Below are 13,240 nucleotides of genomic sequence, written 5' to 3' on the forward strand. Positions count from 1 at the left end.
GGTCTGGGAAGGTCAGGGAAGAGAATGGGCGAGACCGAGATAGACCAGGGGGGGCCTGGGAGAGACAGGAAGAGACAGGGAGTGGACCGGGAGAGACAGGGAGGAGAATGGGAAAGACAGGGAGGGAAGGGATGGACCATAGGGGATTGGGAAGGACAGGGAGACAATGGAAACATAGGCATGTCGAGAGAGAGGATAAAAGGTGAGGGTAAGTGTGAGAAATTAAGACGGGGAGAGCAGGGTGTAAGAAAGTTGGAAGTAAAAAGGGGAGTGGGGAATGAGAAAAAATATAGAGGGGCAGGCGAGTGGAGGAGTGGAGGGAAGGGAGTTGAGAGGTTGTGGAGGGAAGGGGGTTGAGAGGTCGTGGAGGGAAGGGGGTTGAGAGGTCGTGGAGGGAAGGGAGTTGAGAGATCGTGGAGGGAAGGGGGTTGAGAGGTCGTGGAGGGAAGGGAGTTGAGAGATCGTGGAGGGAAGGGAGTTGAGAGGTCGTGGAGGGAAGGGAGTTGAGAGATCGTGGAGGGAAGGGAGTTGAGAGGTCGTGGAGGGAAGGGGGTTGAGAGGTCGTGGAGGGAAGGTACAAGATCATGACCATAAGACATGGCAGCAGACTTGGGCCATCCAGCCCATCGAGTCTGCCCCGCCATTCAATCGAGGCTGAATTAATATCCCTCACAGTCCCAATGAAGGGGAAAGGGGTGCTGGAAGGGAGGGAGGGGATGGGAATGGAGAGATTAGAGCGGATGGAGAGGGGGAAACAGAAATAGAGGGAGGGAGAGGAAACTGTGGAATGAGGTGTTTGGGAGGGGGCAGGAGATGAGGGTAAAGAGAGGGGTCAATAGAGGCGTGCAGAGGAGGGGCCCTTGGGGAATGAGAGGGTGGACACTAGGGAATGAGGGAGGCCGGTGGAGGGAGGACAGAGTGCCGGGAGTGAAGGAGGGTGATCGGAGACGCTGATGCCGAAAGCAGAGAGGGAGGATCCAGTGGAAACGTGGGGCCCACGTCCAGGCGTTGGAGCCGGTGGCCCGGGCCCTGTACCCGCCTCTCCGACGGTCTTCATTTGCCTTTTAGACGCGCACGGACAGCGAGTCATCGTCCAACAGCAGGAAGGAGATGCTCCCGAAACACATCACCATAGTAACCAGCGAATCGTCCTGCAGCTGCTATATCCGGTCTCCCGTCTCCGATGAATTCTGGCTCAGTCACACCGAGGCAGACACGCCACACGGCCAGGTAACCGGTCACCGGCGTCCCACCCGTACCCGCCGCCTTTCCTCCGCCTCTTCCCCACCACCTCTGTAGTAGTGTGGCCTTCCCACCTCAGTAGGCCCGAGGCATGGTGGGGCGAGTCTGAATCTCCAGACCCCTTCACGCCACATTGGATTGAGGCTCAGGGAGGATGATGCTGTAAGGCCCAGGTGACCCAGGGGGAGAGCGTTCTGTAGTAGTGACAAGGAGCAGGAGGCCATTCAGCCCATCAATCCATGGCCAGCTCCTTGAATTACCTTTTAACGCACAGCAGAGAATGGTACAGCTCAGGCCCATAATGTGTGTGCCGTAACATGATGCTGAATTAAAGTTAATCCCTTCGGCCTGTACACGGTCCCTGTCTCCACCTTCCCCGCCTCCGTCGGAGCGGCCTCCACCGCCACACCCCGGCAGCCGCCAAAACCGCCCTGCGCGTCTCCCTTCAACTTCCCGCCTCGCGCCTTCCAGCAACGCTGCACGAAACGCTGGAGGGACCCAGCAGGCCAGGCAGCGTCGACAGAAACGAACAAACAGTCGGTGTTTCGGGGCCGAGGCCCTTCTTCGGGTCTGAGAAGTGGGGGTCGGGGTGGCGGGGGGGGGGAAGGTGCCCGAATAAGAGGTGGGGGGAGAGGGAAAGCTGGAAAGGTGATGGGTGAAGCCGGTGTTTGGGAAAGGTGAAGGGCTGGAGAAGAATGATTCTGATAGGAGAGGAGAGCGGACCATGGGAGAATGAGGAAGGAGGAGGGAGTTGGAGGTGAGAAGAAGCGAGAGGCCGGAGTGGGGAATAGAGGAAGTGGGGAGGAGGAGGGAATTTTCTTTTTACCAGAAAGAGAAATAGATAATCATGCCATCAGGTTGGAGGTTTCCCAGTCGGAATGTAGGGTGATTTCGTCCACACTTTGAGGCATGTCCTCCAGAGTTTGACATTCCCCCCAGAAAAAGGCTCGGACTGTCTACTCTATCCCTGCCTCCCATAATTTTATAAGCTTTTGCCAGGTCTCCCCTTAGCCTCTGATGATCCAATGAGAACAACCCAAGTTTCAATGGTTCAATTTGGTATCAGAGAATGTATACAGTATACACCCAGAAATTCTTACTCTTCACAGACATCCACGAAAAAGAACCCAAAGAATGATTGACAGAAAAAAAACATTAGATCCCCAGAGACCCCTCCCCCCATGGCCTTACAGTCCCTCGGCCTGTCAAAATCCTCAAGTCGCCCGGAATTGTGGGATTTTAATGATCAGACAGCTTCTTCATTCAGACCTCGGCTGATAACTGTGGCCTATTTAACCACATGTGGTGATTCAACCTCAGATGCCCCCCCCGTGATAGAGAATGCCCCGGGTTCTCCTCATCCCAGGGAAATGTCTCCTTATCCCAGTGCCAAATGGCCTCCCGTTGCTTCTTGCCATAGTGATCTCTGGTCCACGACACCACCGTCACCAGAACTTCTGTATCTGATCCTTCCTGCCCCACCTCATTCTTCTGAACTCCAGGTTTCAACCAAGCCCACCTCACCATGTCAGCCCTCCGATCCGGGAAACAGAGTGGTGACATTTCGCTGAACTCCCACTATACGAAGACCGTAAGTTAATAAGATATAGGAACAGGACTAGGCCATTCAGCCCATCAATTTCACCCCACCACTCGATCATGGCTGATCCACTTACCCTCTCAACCTCTCTCCCACCAATCAAGAACCTACCAGCCTTCATTGCAAATAACCCAATGATCTGGCCTTGACAGCCAGTGGTGGCAATGAACTCCAGGGGGTTCTCCAGAGCACGCCTTTCCTCAAGGAGATGCCACACATTGGTCGTGTACGATTGTAACTGGACGTCCCTGTCACTGTGAAGCCTGTTGTACTAACAGCCACTTCGGTCACCCACTCCCTCGCCTGCAGGCATGCGGGTAGTTTCCGCTTCCAGGGTCAGTGTCCTTTCTTCCCTGACGTGGATCTTTGAGAGGCGATGTGGCTGAGTACTCCACTCAATTGTATCCAGACACACACGCACACACATCACACCTACACCCCACACACACACATCACACCTACACCCCACACACACACACACACACACACACACACAGAAACACACATTCACATGCTTACATATAGACACACACCTTCACACACAGACAGAAAAAGCCTACACTCATCTGCACACACCCACACATCTACAGTCACACACCTACACAGTCAGACACCTACACAGTCACACACTTACACACACCCACACACCTACACACAGACAAAAAAAGCCTACACTCATCTGCACACACCCACACAGTCACACATCTACAGTCACACACCTATACACAGAGAGACACACACCTACACAGTCATACACTTATACACAGACACACACAGAAACACACACTCACATGTTTACATATAGGCACACACCTTTAAACACAGACAAAAAAAGCCTACACTCATCTACACACACCCACACAGTCACACATCTACAGTCAGTCACCTACACAGTCACACACCTACAGTCAGACACGTACACAGTCACACACCTACACACAGCCACACACCTACACACAGAAAGACACACACCTACACACAGAGAGACGTACCTACACAGTCACACTGATCTGGCCTCTACCTTTTGACCTGCGAAAGCCCCTCTGGTTTCCTTGGGCTGCGTGAGTCTCGGGAATACGCACTCCAGTCCCGCCAAAACCGTGAGATTGGGACGGCTCTCCCATCCCGAACCCCGGTTTGTGTGGATGCTGTGTAATTTGCTGCCCTGTTACAACTCGGTGCCAACGAATAACAGACAGCACACTGCATACGATTAAAGGAATTATAGTTATGAATCTTAACTAAAGGGTTAGTAAAGAGAAAAATAAGATAAAAACAAAAATGGCCCATTGTAATTTAAAAAGTCAGATATGCGCAAGTTGGAGCTCAACTCTTCCCAAAAGTCATATTCACCGATCCTCAGTAGACCTCGGCATCTTGCTCCATCGAGCCATGGTCCCCCATCGGGTTGAATCCTGCAACCGGTTCTCTCCAGTGTCTTTTCTCTTCCTCTCCCGCCGAACAAAGACCCCAGCTCCACACCAGCGTCAGGCAGACAACACAAAAACGCACTCCCCTATTGGGGGTTCCCCTTCCAGAGCACCCGTTATCTCTAACCCTAACCCAAACATGGCATCTACAGAACGACCATTACGTTAGCAGTGAAACCTCTCCCGGGCTGTTGCACCTTTTTGGCACTGGCGACACTACCAAGAGCCAAAGCACCAAGCCCTGACTCCAGCCAACGTAGCTCTCCGCGTCAGTGAGGCTCGCAAGCCTCCAAACCCTACGACAAGGTTGTGGTCCTCCTGGTGGCACCCTGCCATAGGAAAGGTGATATTAAGCTGGAAAAAGTGCAGGGAAGATAGACAATGATTTAGCCAGTACCTGAGGGACTGAGTTGGACAGGCTAGGATTTTATTCCTCAAAGTGTAGGAGACTGGGAGGAGAACTTATCATCATTGTGAGCCATGTTGTGTGACGTAGGCAATCATGGTCCCATTACCATGATTGTTTTAGAAGTTGTTATTGTACCTGGATAGGAAAGGTTTAATACAAGGGTTCCCAACCTTTTTTTTGGGCCACAGAGCAATACCATTAAACAAGGCGTTCATGGACCCCAGGTTGGGAACCCCTGGTTTAAAAGGTTATGGGCCAACCACTAGCAAATGAGACTGGTTTGGATGGGTCGTCTGGGTCAGCACAGACCAGTCGGGCTGAAGGGCCTGTTCTCTTTCTCTCACATTCTCTCTCTCTCTCTCTCTCACACACACACACACACACACACACACACACACACACACACAGAAACAGACACAAAGTCACCAGAGAGGATACTAACTGTTTTATTCAACAAAAATGAGCAGCAGGCATCACATTGAGACCCTATCAGAGGAAGAAATGACATGATATTTTATATGCTAAAGATCAAAGGACAATTCTATATTTACAATGCTTCCTTTGAATTACGTACAACCTTCACACCCCCTTCTTCACACACACAGTCCAGACACCCAAGGTTAATGTTAATCAGCAGAGTCTGGTTTTCAATCAACTGTGGTATCACAACTCTAGGACCCTCTTGTCCAGAGTTGCATTTTAAATTTAATCTACAGTCCACGCTCAGCTCTAAAGGGTTCAGTGCCTTGCTCGCAATGCTTCTCTCCTCCACTCTGGCAAAATGAAACACAGATGAGGGTATTGGAACTGGTTTAATATTGTCACAGTGAAAAGCTTGCCTTGCATACAGATCAGATCATTATACCGTGCATTGAGGTTAGACCAAGGTAAAACAATAACAATGCAGAATAAAGTGTAAACTCTACCGAAAAAGTGCAGTGCAGAACAATAAAGTGCAAGACCGTATCAAGGTAGATTGTGAGGTCAAGAGTCCATCTGATCGTACAAGAGTCTGGTAACAGTGGAATAGAAGCTGTCCTTCACCCTGGTAGTATGTGCATTCAGGCTTTAATATCTTCTTGCATCTTGTGCACAATGAGGCCACTCTCGAGGTGGAGGAGCAACACCTTATATTCCATCTGGGTAGCCTCCAACCTGATGGCATGAATATCGATTTCTCCTTCTAGTAAAAAAAATTCCCTTCCCCATCTCCTCTTCTATTCCCCACTCTTCTCACCTGACTATCAACTCTACCTGGTGCCTCTCCTCCTTCCCTTTCTCCTAGGGTCCACTCTCCTCTCCTATCAGATTCCTTCCTCTCCAGCCCTTGACCTTTCCCACCCACCTGGCTTCACCTATCACCTTGCAGCTAGCCTCCTTCCCCTCCCCCCACTATTTTATTCTGGCGTCTCTCCCGCCCCCCCCCACCCACCCTTCCTTTCCAGTCCTGAAGCAGGGTCACAGCTCAAAATGTCAACTGCTTGTTCATTTCCATGGATGCTGCCTGACCTGCTGAGTTCCTCCAGCATTTTGTGTGTGTTGCCCTGTATCTTCTGCCCAAAGGTAGGATGGGAGAAGAGAGAATGCCTTTGATTATATCAGCTGCTTCACCGAGTCAGTGAGAAGTATAGGCAGAGTTCATAGAGGAGAGGCTGTTTCCTGTACTGGGAGCTCCTCGCAGAACACCTCCATTCAATGGTCCATGGTTCAATTCAATGTTAGAGAACGTGTACAGTATACAACCTGAAATTCTTACTCTTCACAGACATCCTCGAAACACAGGGAAAAAAATCCCAAAGAATAAATTACAGAAAAGCGTTAGAACCCCAAAGCGACCTCGTTCTTCCCACACACAAACAGCAGCAAAGCAACAATCCACCCCCTACCCTACTTGTTCCAGCAAAAAGCATCAGTTCCCCCACCACCACCACCACTCACCAGGCAAACAATAGCAAGCTCCCAGAGACCATGAACTAGAGTCCATCAAAAACTACTGTCCATCCCAACAGGTGCTCTCTCTCTCTCTAAGGAGAGATATCACTCCTTCTGCAGCAAGGGGGGGGGGCGACAACGCTGTTTCAATGTTACAATGTGCACCGTCCCTTATTCAAGTTCCCCTGACTCGAGAATCAGCAAACTCCCACTCACCATCGAAAGAGAGAGAGAGTGGGGAGGCCTCCGACAGCCATCTTGACGATTCGCTCTCCCGCGTCGCCTCAGTCACAAGCATGACTCTGAGTTTCCAACCTCTTTAGTTCTCCAACCCATTCCTACTCTGGCTCACCTGTCCTGCACTATTCCAGTGTGGACCAAAGTGAGCTAAAACCTCACATTTTGACTCGGCATGTTACAAACTTCCTGACTCACCACTGAATTTGACTCCCTCTCGGCCCTGGAATAGTTAGCTTCTGTCGTCTGACACCCTTATATTCCACCTGCCTCCTCTCTGGCCCTGGCCTGTCACACCTTGTGTATTTACTGGCCTCCAAGAGAGTCTACATACCTGCCCTTCACACCATCAGCAACTGGGGATCACCACTAAAGCCTCCTTAAATTCCACAGGTCAGAGGCTGGGTAATTTCTGGAGACCACCTCCTCAAAGTCTCCTGCTGGGTTTCGACCCAATCCTTTACTTCCCACAGTCTCTGTTCATTCCCGAGTTCCTCTGGCACCATTTCTGTTGTGCTACACTTCAAATGCTCTTATTAGACATAAAACACTAAGGAACTACTTTTAAAGAATTACAATAAAAGCGAGTCTGTTTTTTTTAAATACTCAGCAACCTATACACCTGTTCATTCCTCCTCTGACCTGTCGTGTTTTTTTCCTGGTTGTCAAATTTCCAGTATCTGCAGCTTTATTCATTACCAAAGTTCTTTTCCCCCGCCCAACTATCTGTCGTGTAAAAAATAGAAGCTGGCCATTCAGTCCCTTTGGCCTGTTGTAGCACTCAACAAGAGGGGAAGCTGTCAGAATGGCCCCAGTGATAGAAGATCAAATGGCTTCAGATTGTAGTATGATGGTCCGCCTGCCGGTGGCGCTGTTGGGAGGGTCAGTAATGGCTCACCATTGCCACCTGCTGGTATTTGTTAGTACTGCAGACATCAACGTTCCAAGTCAATTTTATAATCTCAGAGTACATCTATGTCACCACATATAACCCTGAGATTCAATTTCTTGTGGGCATAGTCAGCAAATCTGTAGAATAGTAACTATAACAGGATCAGTGAAAGATCAACCAGAGGGAAGAAGACAACAAACTGTGCAAATGCAAATATAAATAAATAGCAATAAAATAACGAGAACATGAGATAACGAGATAAAGAGATCATTAGTTGTGGGAATAGCAATAAATAGCCACAATTTATTCCACATTGGAATAAATAGCAATAAATAACGAGAACATGAGATAATGAGATAAAGAGTCCTAAAAGTGAGATCATTAGTTGTGGGAACATCTCAATGGATGGGAAAGTGAGTATAGTTACTCACTTCTATTCAAGAGCCTGATGGTTGAGAGGTAGTAACTGTTCTTGAACCTGGTGGTGCAAATCCTGAGGCTCTTGTACCTTCTACCTGACGGCAGCAGTGAGAAAAGAGCACGGCTTAGGTGGTGAGGATTCCTGTTGATGGATGCTGCTTTTCTACAACAGCGTTTCACATAGACAGCTCAATGGTGGGGAGGGCTTTGCCCGCAATGGGCTGGGCCGAATCCGCTGTTTTGTAGGATTTTCCATTCAAAGGCATTGGTGTTTCCATACCAGGCAGTGACGCACACAGGGTCTAAACCCAGACTGAACGTTGAACATGAGGCCAGGAGTCAGACCCGGCATGGTTCGCAATGATAAAACTGCATCATAGACAGTCTTGAAAAAAATTATTAAGAGTCATGGAATTAAATAGCAACAGAAGGCAGACACATGACTGCAGATGATGGAACATGGATCACACACAGGGCTGGAGGAGTTCAGTGGACAGTTGCCCTTCAGGACCTAACCTGTCTCAGACACTCTTAGTGCAATCTGCAAACTCTGTATCTACTTTAAATTATTATTCATTTTCTCTGCTCCTTACTATTTTGGGCAGTTAATGGTTCAGCAGGTAGTACTGCTGTCCCACAGTGACCGCGGGACAATCTGACTCCCAGTGTCTTGAGTCTCAGAAGCAGGCCATTTGGCCCATCATGACCACACCAACCCATGGGGGAACCATCTGTAATAGTCCAGTTTTCCAGCACTTGACTAGTAGCTTTCTGTATCTAGGCAATTCAAGTGACCACTTAGACCGTAAGAGCAGAATTAGGCCATCCGGACCATCGAGTCCGTTCCACCATTTCATCATGGCTGATCCATTTCCCCTCTCAGCCCCAATCTCCTGCCTTCTCCCCGTATCCCTTCATGCCCTGACCAGTCAAGAATCTATAAACTTCTGCCTTAAATAGACCCAATGACTTGGCCTCCACAGCTGCCTGTGGCAACGAATTCCACAGATTCGTCATTCCCTCCCTGCTCAGAAACAGAATGAGAATCAGGTTTTGATACTGACATATCTTGTGAAATTTGTTGTTTTGTGGCGGCAGTGCGTAGCAAACATGACAAATACTGCAAATTACAGTACTGTATATAATAAAAAGTCGTGCAAAAAGAGAGCAAGATGGTTCATGGGAAAGAAAACTGTGAATTACTATATGTGTAGATTACTTAAATTAAATAGATAATGCAAAAAATAGGAATTTTGTTTTTAAAAAGTAGTGAGGTAGTGTTCATGGGATCAATGTCCATCCAGAAATCTGATGGAAGAGGGGAAGAAGCTGTTCCTGAATCGCTGAGTGTGTGCCTTCAGGCTTCTGTACCTCCTCCCTGATGGTAGCAATGTGAACAAGGCATGGCCTGGGTGATGGGGGTCCTGCTCTCAGTATCTCTGGCAATGTGTTTCGGGTACTTAGCACACTCTGGTTGAAAAGGGACTCTCACAGATCCCCTCTAAATGTCTTCCACCTTGCCCCAAATCAGTCGCCTCTGTTTTTATTGCCTCTGTCAGGGGTACAGTCTGCCCTGACTGTCTGTATGCCTCATAGTCTGACCTACCTCAATCACATCGCCCCTCACTCACCTGTGCCCCAGATAGAACCGGCGCAGCGTCTCTGCTCCGTCCCTGGAGAATCTCCTCAGCAGCTTCTCCAGTGCCGCCTCAACTTGGAGTCCGCACGTACTCCCTGGGTTTCCTCCGTGAGCTCTGGTTTCCAACTACATCCCAAGAATGTGCAGGTCTGATGGGTTAATTGGTCACTGTAAATTGCTCCTGGTGTGTGAATTGGGGGGAGGGGTGAGAGATAAGGTTACAGGGAAATAATTGGGGAATGATATTAAGATACCTTAAGACATAGCAGCAGAAGTAGGCCATTCAGCCCATCGAGCTTGCTCCGCCATTCAATCATGGGCTGATCCAATTCTTCCAGTCATCCCCACTCCCCTGCTTTCACCCTTTGATGCCCTGGCTAATCAAAAACCTATTTATCTCTGCCTTGAATGCTCTTGAGAGCTGGTGTTGACTTAATGGGCCAAATGGCCTCCTATATGGTGAGAGAAACTGAGAATTTACCGTGTAATAGTGGCATTTTTCCTCTGTGTTCCCTTAAACCACCAAGCCTGTAGTCCACCGAGATGTCTGCTGCTCCGGTTTCCCTACAGGCAGGGCAATGTGTTCCACGGTGGACGGAGGGGGTGGCCCCACTGGGCTAGGGCCATCCGGCAGTGAGGGGCAGAAAGGCCAGACCCCTACCTGGTGGAGCTGAGGGGGATTGTGAGCCTGGGAGCTTGGCCCTCCCTTCAAGATGCTGTGTGCAAGGAGAGAGGGGGTAAACTGAGGCCTGAACCGTGTGGGTTGTGTGTGAGCTGTGAAGGATCACGCCCGGTCCATCCCTTCTGGGGAATCTTTCAGGGGGTTCCATCAAGGGCTGGTATTTAAATTCTCTCACAGGAAACATTAAAATATCACAGACTGCCCTACTAAGCATGTCCCACCCTAACCCGTCTATGGGTAACACAGAAGGCGGAGAAACGCCATTCCTTAGGAAGGGTCTCGGCCCGAAACAACAACTGCCTATTCAATTCCATGGGTGCTGCCTGACCTGCTGAGCTCCTCCAGCATTTTGTGTGGGGTGCTTATCCTTCAGCTGCCCTCCTTAACCCATTTGAAGAGACGACCTACCCTCACGGCAACCCGTACCTCACCCTCTCACAGATATTCCCTTTGTCCTATCCACTCCCGACAATTTCTGTGCAGCTTTAAACTAACGCTCTTTCCTACCTGGCACTTTAACACAGTTTTTGTCTCCACAGGTACTGCATGACCTCCTGAGTGTTTTTATCACACGTTATTCTTGATCCAAGCTTTCAGTTTTTTAAAATATATCTCCATTTAGTATCTAAAGTCTTTTAGATATCAGAGTGGGTACATTGCGTTTGGCCCCTCTCCCGAATGCGTGGGGCGGATTACCACAGGCATCAATGCTTACTGGTGAGAGCTGACCGCAGGAGGCAGCTCTTAGTTTCTGCCTCTCTGCCGGCTTGCCAAACCGTCTTTCTCCACTGGTGGTCTGGCACTGTAGAACAGGAAGAGCCATTGAAGTTCAAAACCTGGGCCACTCTGCCCAGTGAGACTGTGCCAGCTCATGATGGGGCAAGCCAGTCAGCGACATTCAATCGTGCTACCCTCTTGGACCCGGCCACTGCCTGGGGCACCCAGGGTGCTGTGGGGTGAAGATAGGTGGGCTGGAGTGGAGAGTTGATTGGGATCAATGCTGGATGAGTCCTGCCAAAGGTTTTCGGCCCGAAACGTCGACGGTACTTTTTTCCAGAGATGCCGCCTGGCCTGCTGAGCTCCCCCAGCATTTTGAGTGCGTGTGATGCTCGGTTTTCCATAGAACCATAGAACACTACAGCACAGAAAACAGGCCATTCGGCCCTTCTAGTCTGTGCCGAAACTTTATTCCGTTAGTCCCATCGACCTGCACCCAGTCCATAACCCTCCAGTCCTCTCCCATCCATGTATCTATCCAGCAACTGCAGACCCTCTCGTTTGCTGAACGGAATGGGTGGGATCACTTTTCGAGGGGCAGGCGTAGACTGGATGAGCTGGACTGCTTTCTGGGTGGGGAGGGGATGCAGTGGGCGACGACACCTACCCCACCACCCCCGCCCCCTCACCTCACCCCACCCCGTCACCCTCACCTCCACCCCACCCCATCCCCCTCACCCTGTCAGCCCCACCCTGTCACCCTCACCCCATCACCCCACCCCTTCACCCCCACCCCACATCATCCTCACCCGGTCACCCCCACCCTCACCACGTCACCCTCACCCCATCCCATCACCCTCACCCCATCCCGTCACCCTCACCCTGTCACCCTCACCCCGCCCCGTCACCCTCACCCCACCCTCACCCCACGTCATCCTCACCGTCACCCTCACCCCGTCACCCCCACCCCCCTCACCCCACCCCCCTCACCCTGTCACCCCCCTCACCCCGTCACCCCCACCCTCACCTCCACCCCGTCACCCCCACCCTTCGGCCAGTTGAAGTGGGTCAGGAGCTGCCGCTGTGCTCTGTGCCCCCAGGTCCCCGGCAGGACGTCCCGGCCAGACGAGGAGGAGGAGCTGGAGGCCATCAACCCCTGCAAGGAGCCGTGGGTGGCCAAGGGCTATGAGGACTACCGCAGGGCCGCCCTGCACGGCCATCCAGGCGAGCAGGACAAGCCGGAGCTGAGCGTGCACTTCGCCAAGGGCGAGGCGGGGGAGGGCGCCGGCGGCCTGTCCGAGTGCCCACCGCGGGGCTCGCCCGCCTGCCGGGTCCGCGGCGCCGCCGCCTCCTCGCCCTGCCTGAAGAAGGCGGGCGCCGCCGCTGCCGCCGAGGAGGACGCCGCCCCGTCACGCTGCGTGTACTGCCGCGGCGTGTTCCGCGACCGCGAGAACGGGTGGGGCCGCTGCCAGGACGCGCCCGACCCCGGGCAGCGCTGCGTGCACCAGCTGAGCTGCATGTGGTGCGCTGAGAGCCTGCTCTACCACTGCATGGCCGACTCGGAGGGCGACTACTCGGACCCCTGCTCCTGCGACACCAGCAGCCGCCACTTCTGCGCCCGCTGGCTGGCACTGGCCGCCCTCTCCCTCCTCGCCCCCTGCATGTGCTGCTACCTCCCGCTGCAGGCCTGCCACCGCTGCGGCGAGCGCTGGGGCTGCTGCGGGGGCAAACACAAGGCCGTGCGCTGAGCGGCCGCCCGGGGAGAGCGGCTCCAACAAGGCAAAGCAAACGGGCGCTTTGACGGCGGCGGCCGTCCCGCGGCGACGTCTGGACGGCTGTGTGGCGGAGTCTGAGGCTGTGCGTCTGTCTCACCTTAGCCAGTCTTTACTGACCCGGGCACCGGAGAGGGCAGCGTTGGTTTGACTGCACCCCTCGTCCATGGGACACTGGGGGCTAACTTTAGAAGTCAGTCTGTCTTGTGTGATGCACTTAAATAAGGTGGTACCTTGTCATTAGAAGTCAGTTCCCCCTCACAAACTG

At 51.9% G+C, this 13,240-nt stretch overlaps 1 protein-coding gene across 1 annotated transcript in view; it reads left to right on the forward strand.

Annotated features, from left to right (window-relative positions):
• The window catches only part of spred3 (sprouty related EVH1 domain containing 3), an 88,142-nt gene extending 75,190 nt beyond the window's left edge, over positions 1-12,952 (forward strand). Inside the window, exons 5-6 of the mRNA XM_063060022.1 lie at positions 1,069-1,230; positions 12,301-12,952. Of these exons, the coding sequence (XP_062916092.1) occupies positions 1,069-1,230; positions 12,301-12,948 (810 nt within the window). The 3' untranslated portion in view covers positions 12,949-12,952. The remainder of the gene's footprint in view (positions 1-1,068; positions 1,231-12,300) is intronic.
• Positions 12,953-13,240: the final 288 nt, after the last annotated feature.

Source organism: Mobula hypostoma, chromosome 10 (assembly GCF_963921235.1).
Source record: "Mobula hypostoma chromosome 10, sMobHyp1.1, whole genome shotgun sequence".
Lineage (NCBI taxonomy): Eukaryota > Metazoa > Chordata > Chondrichthyes > Myliobatiformes > Myliobatidae > Mobula > Mobula hypostoma.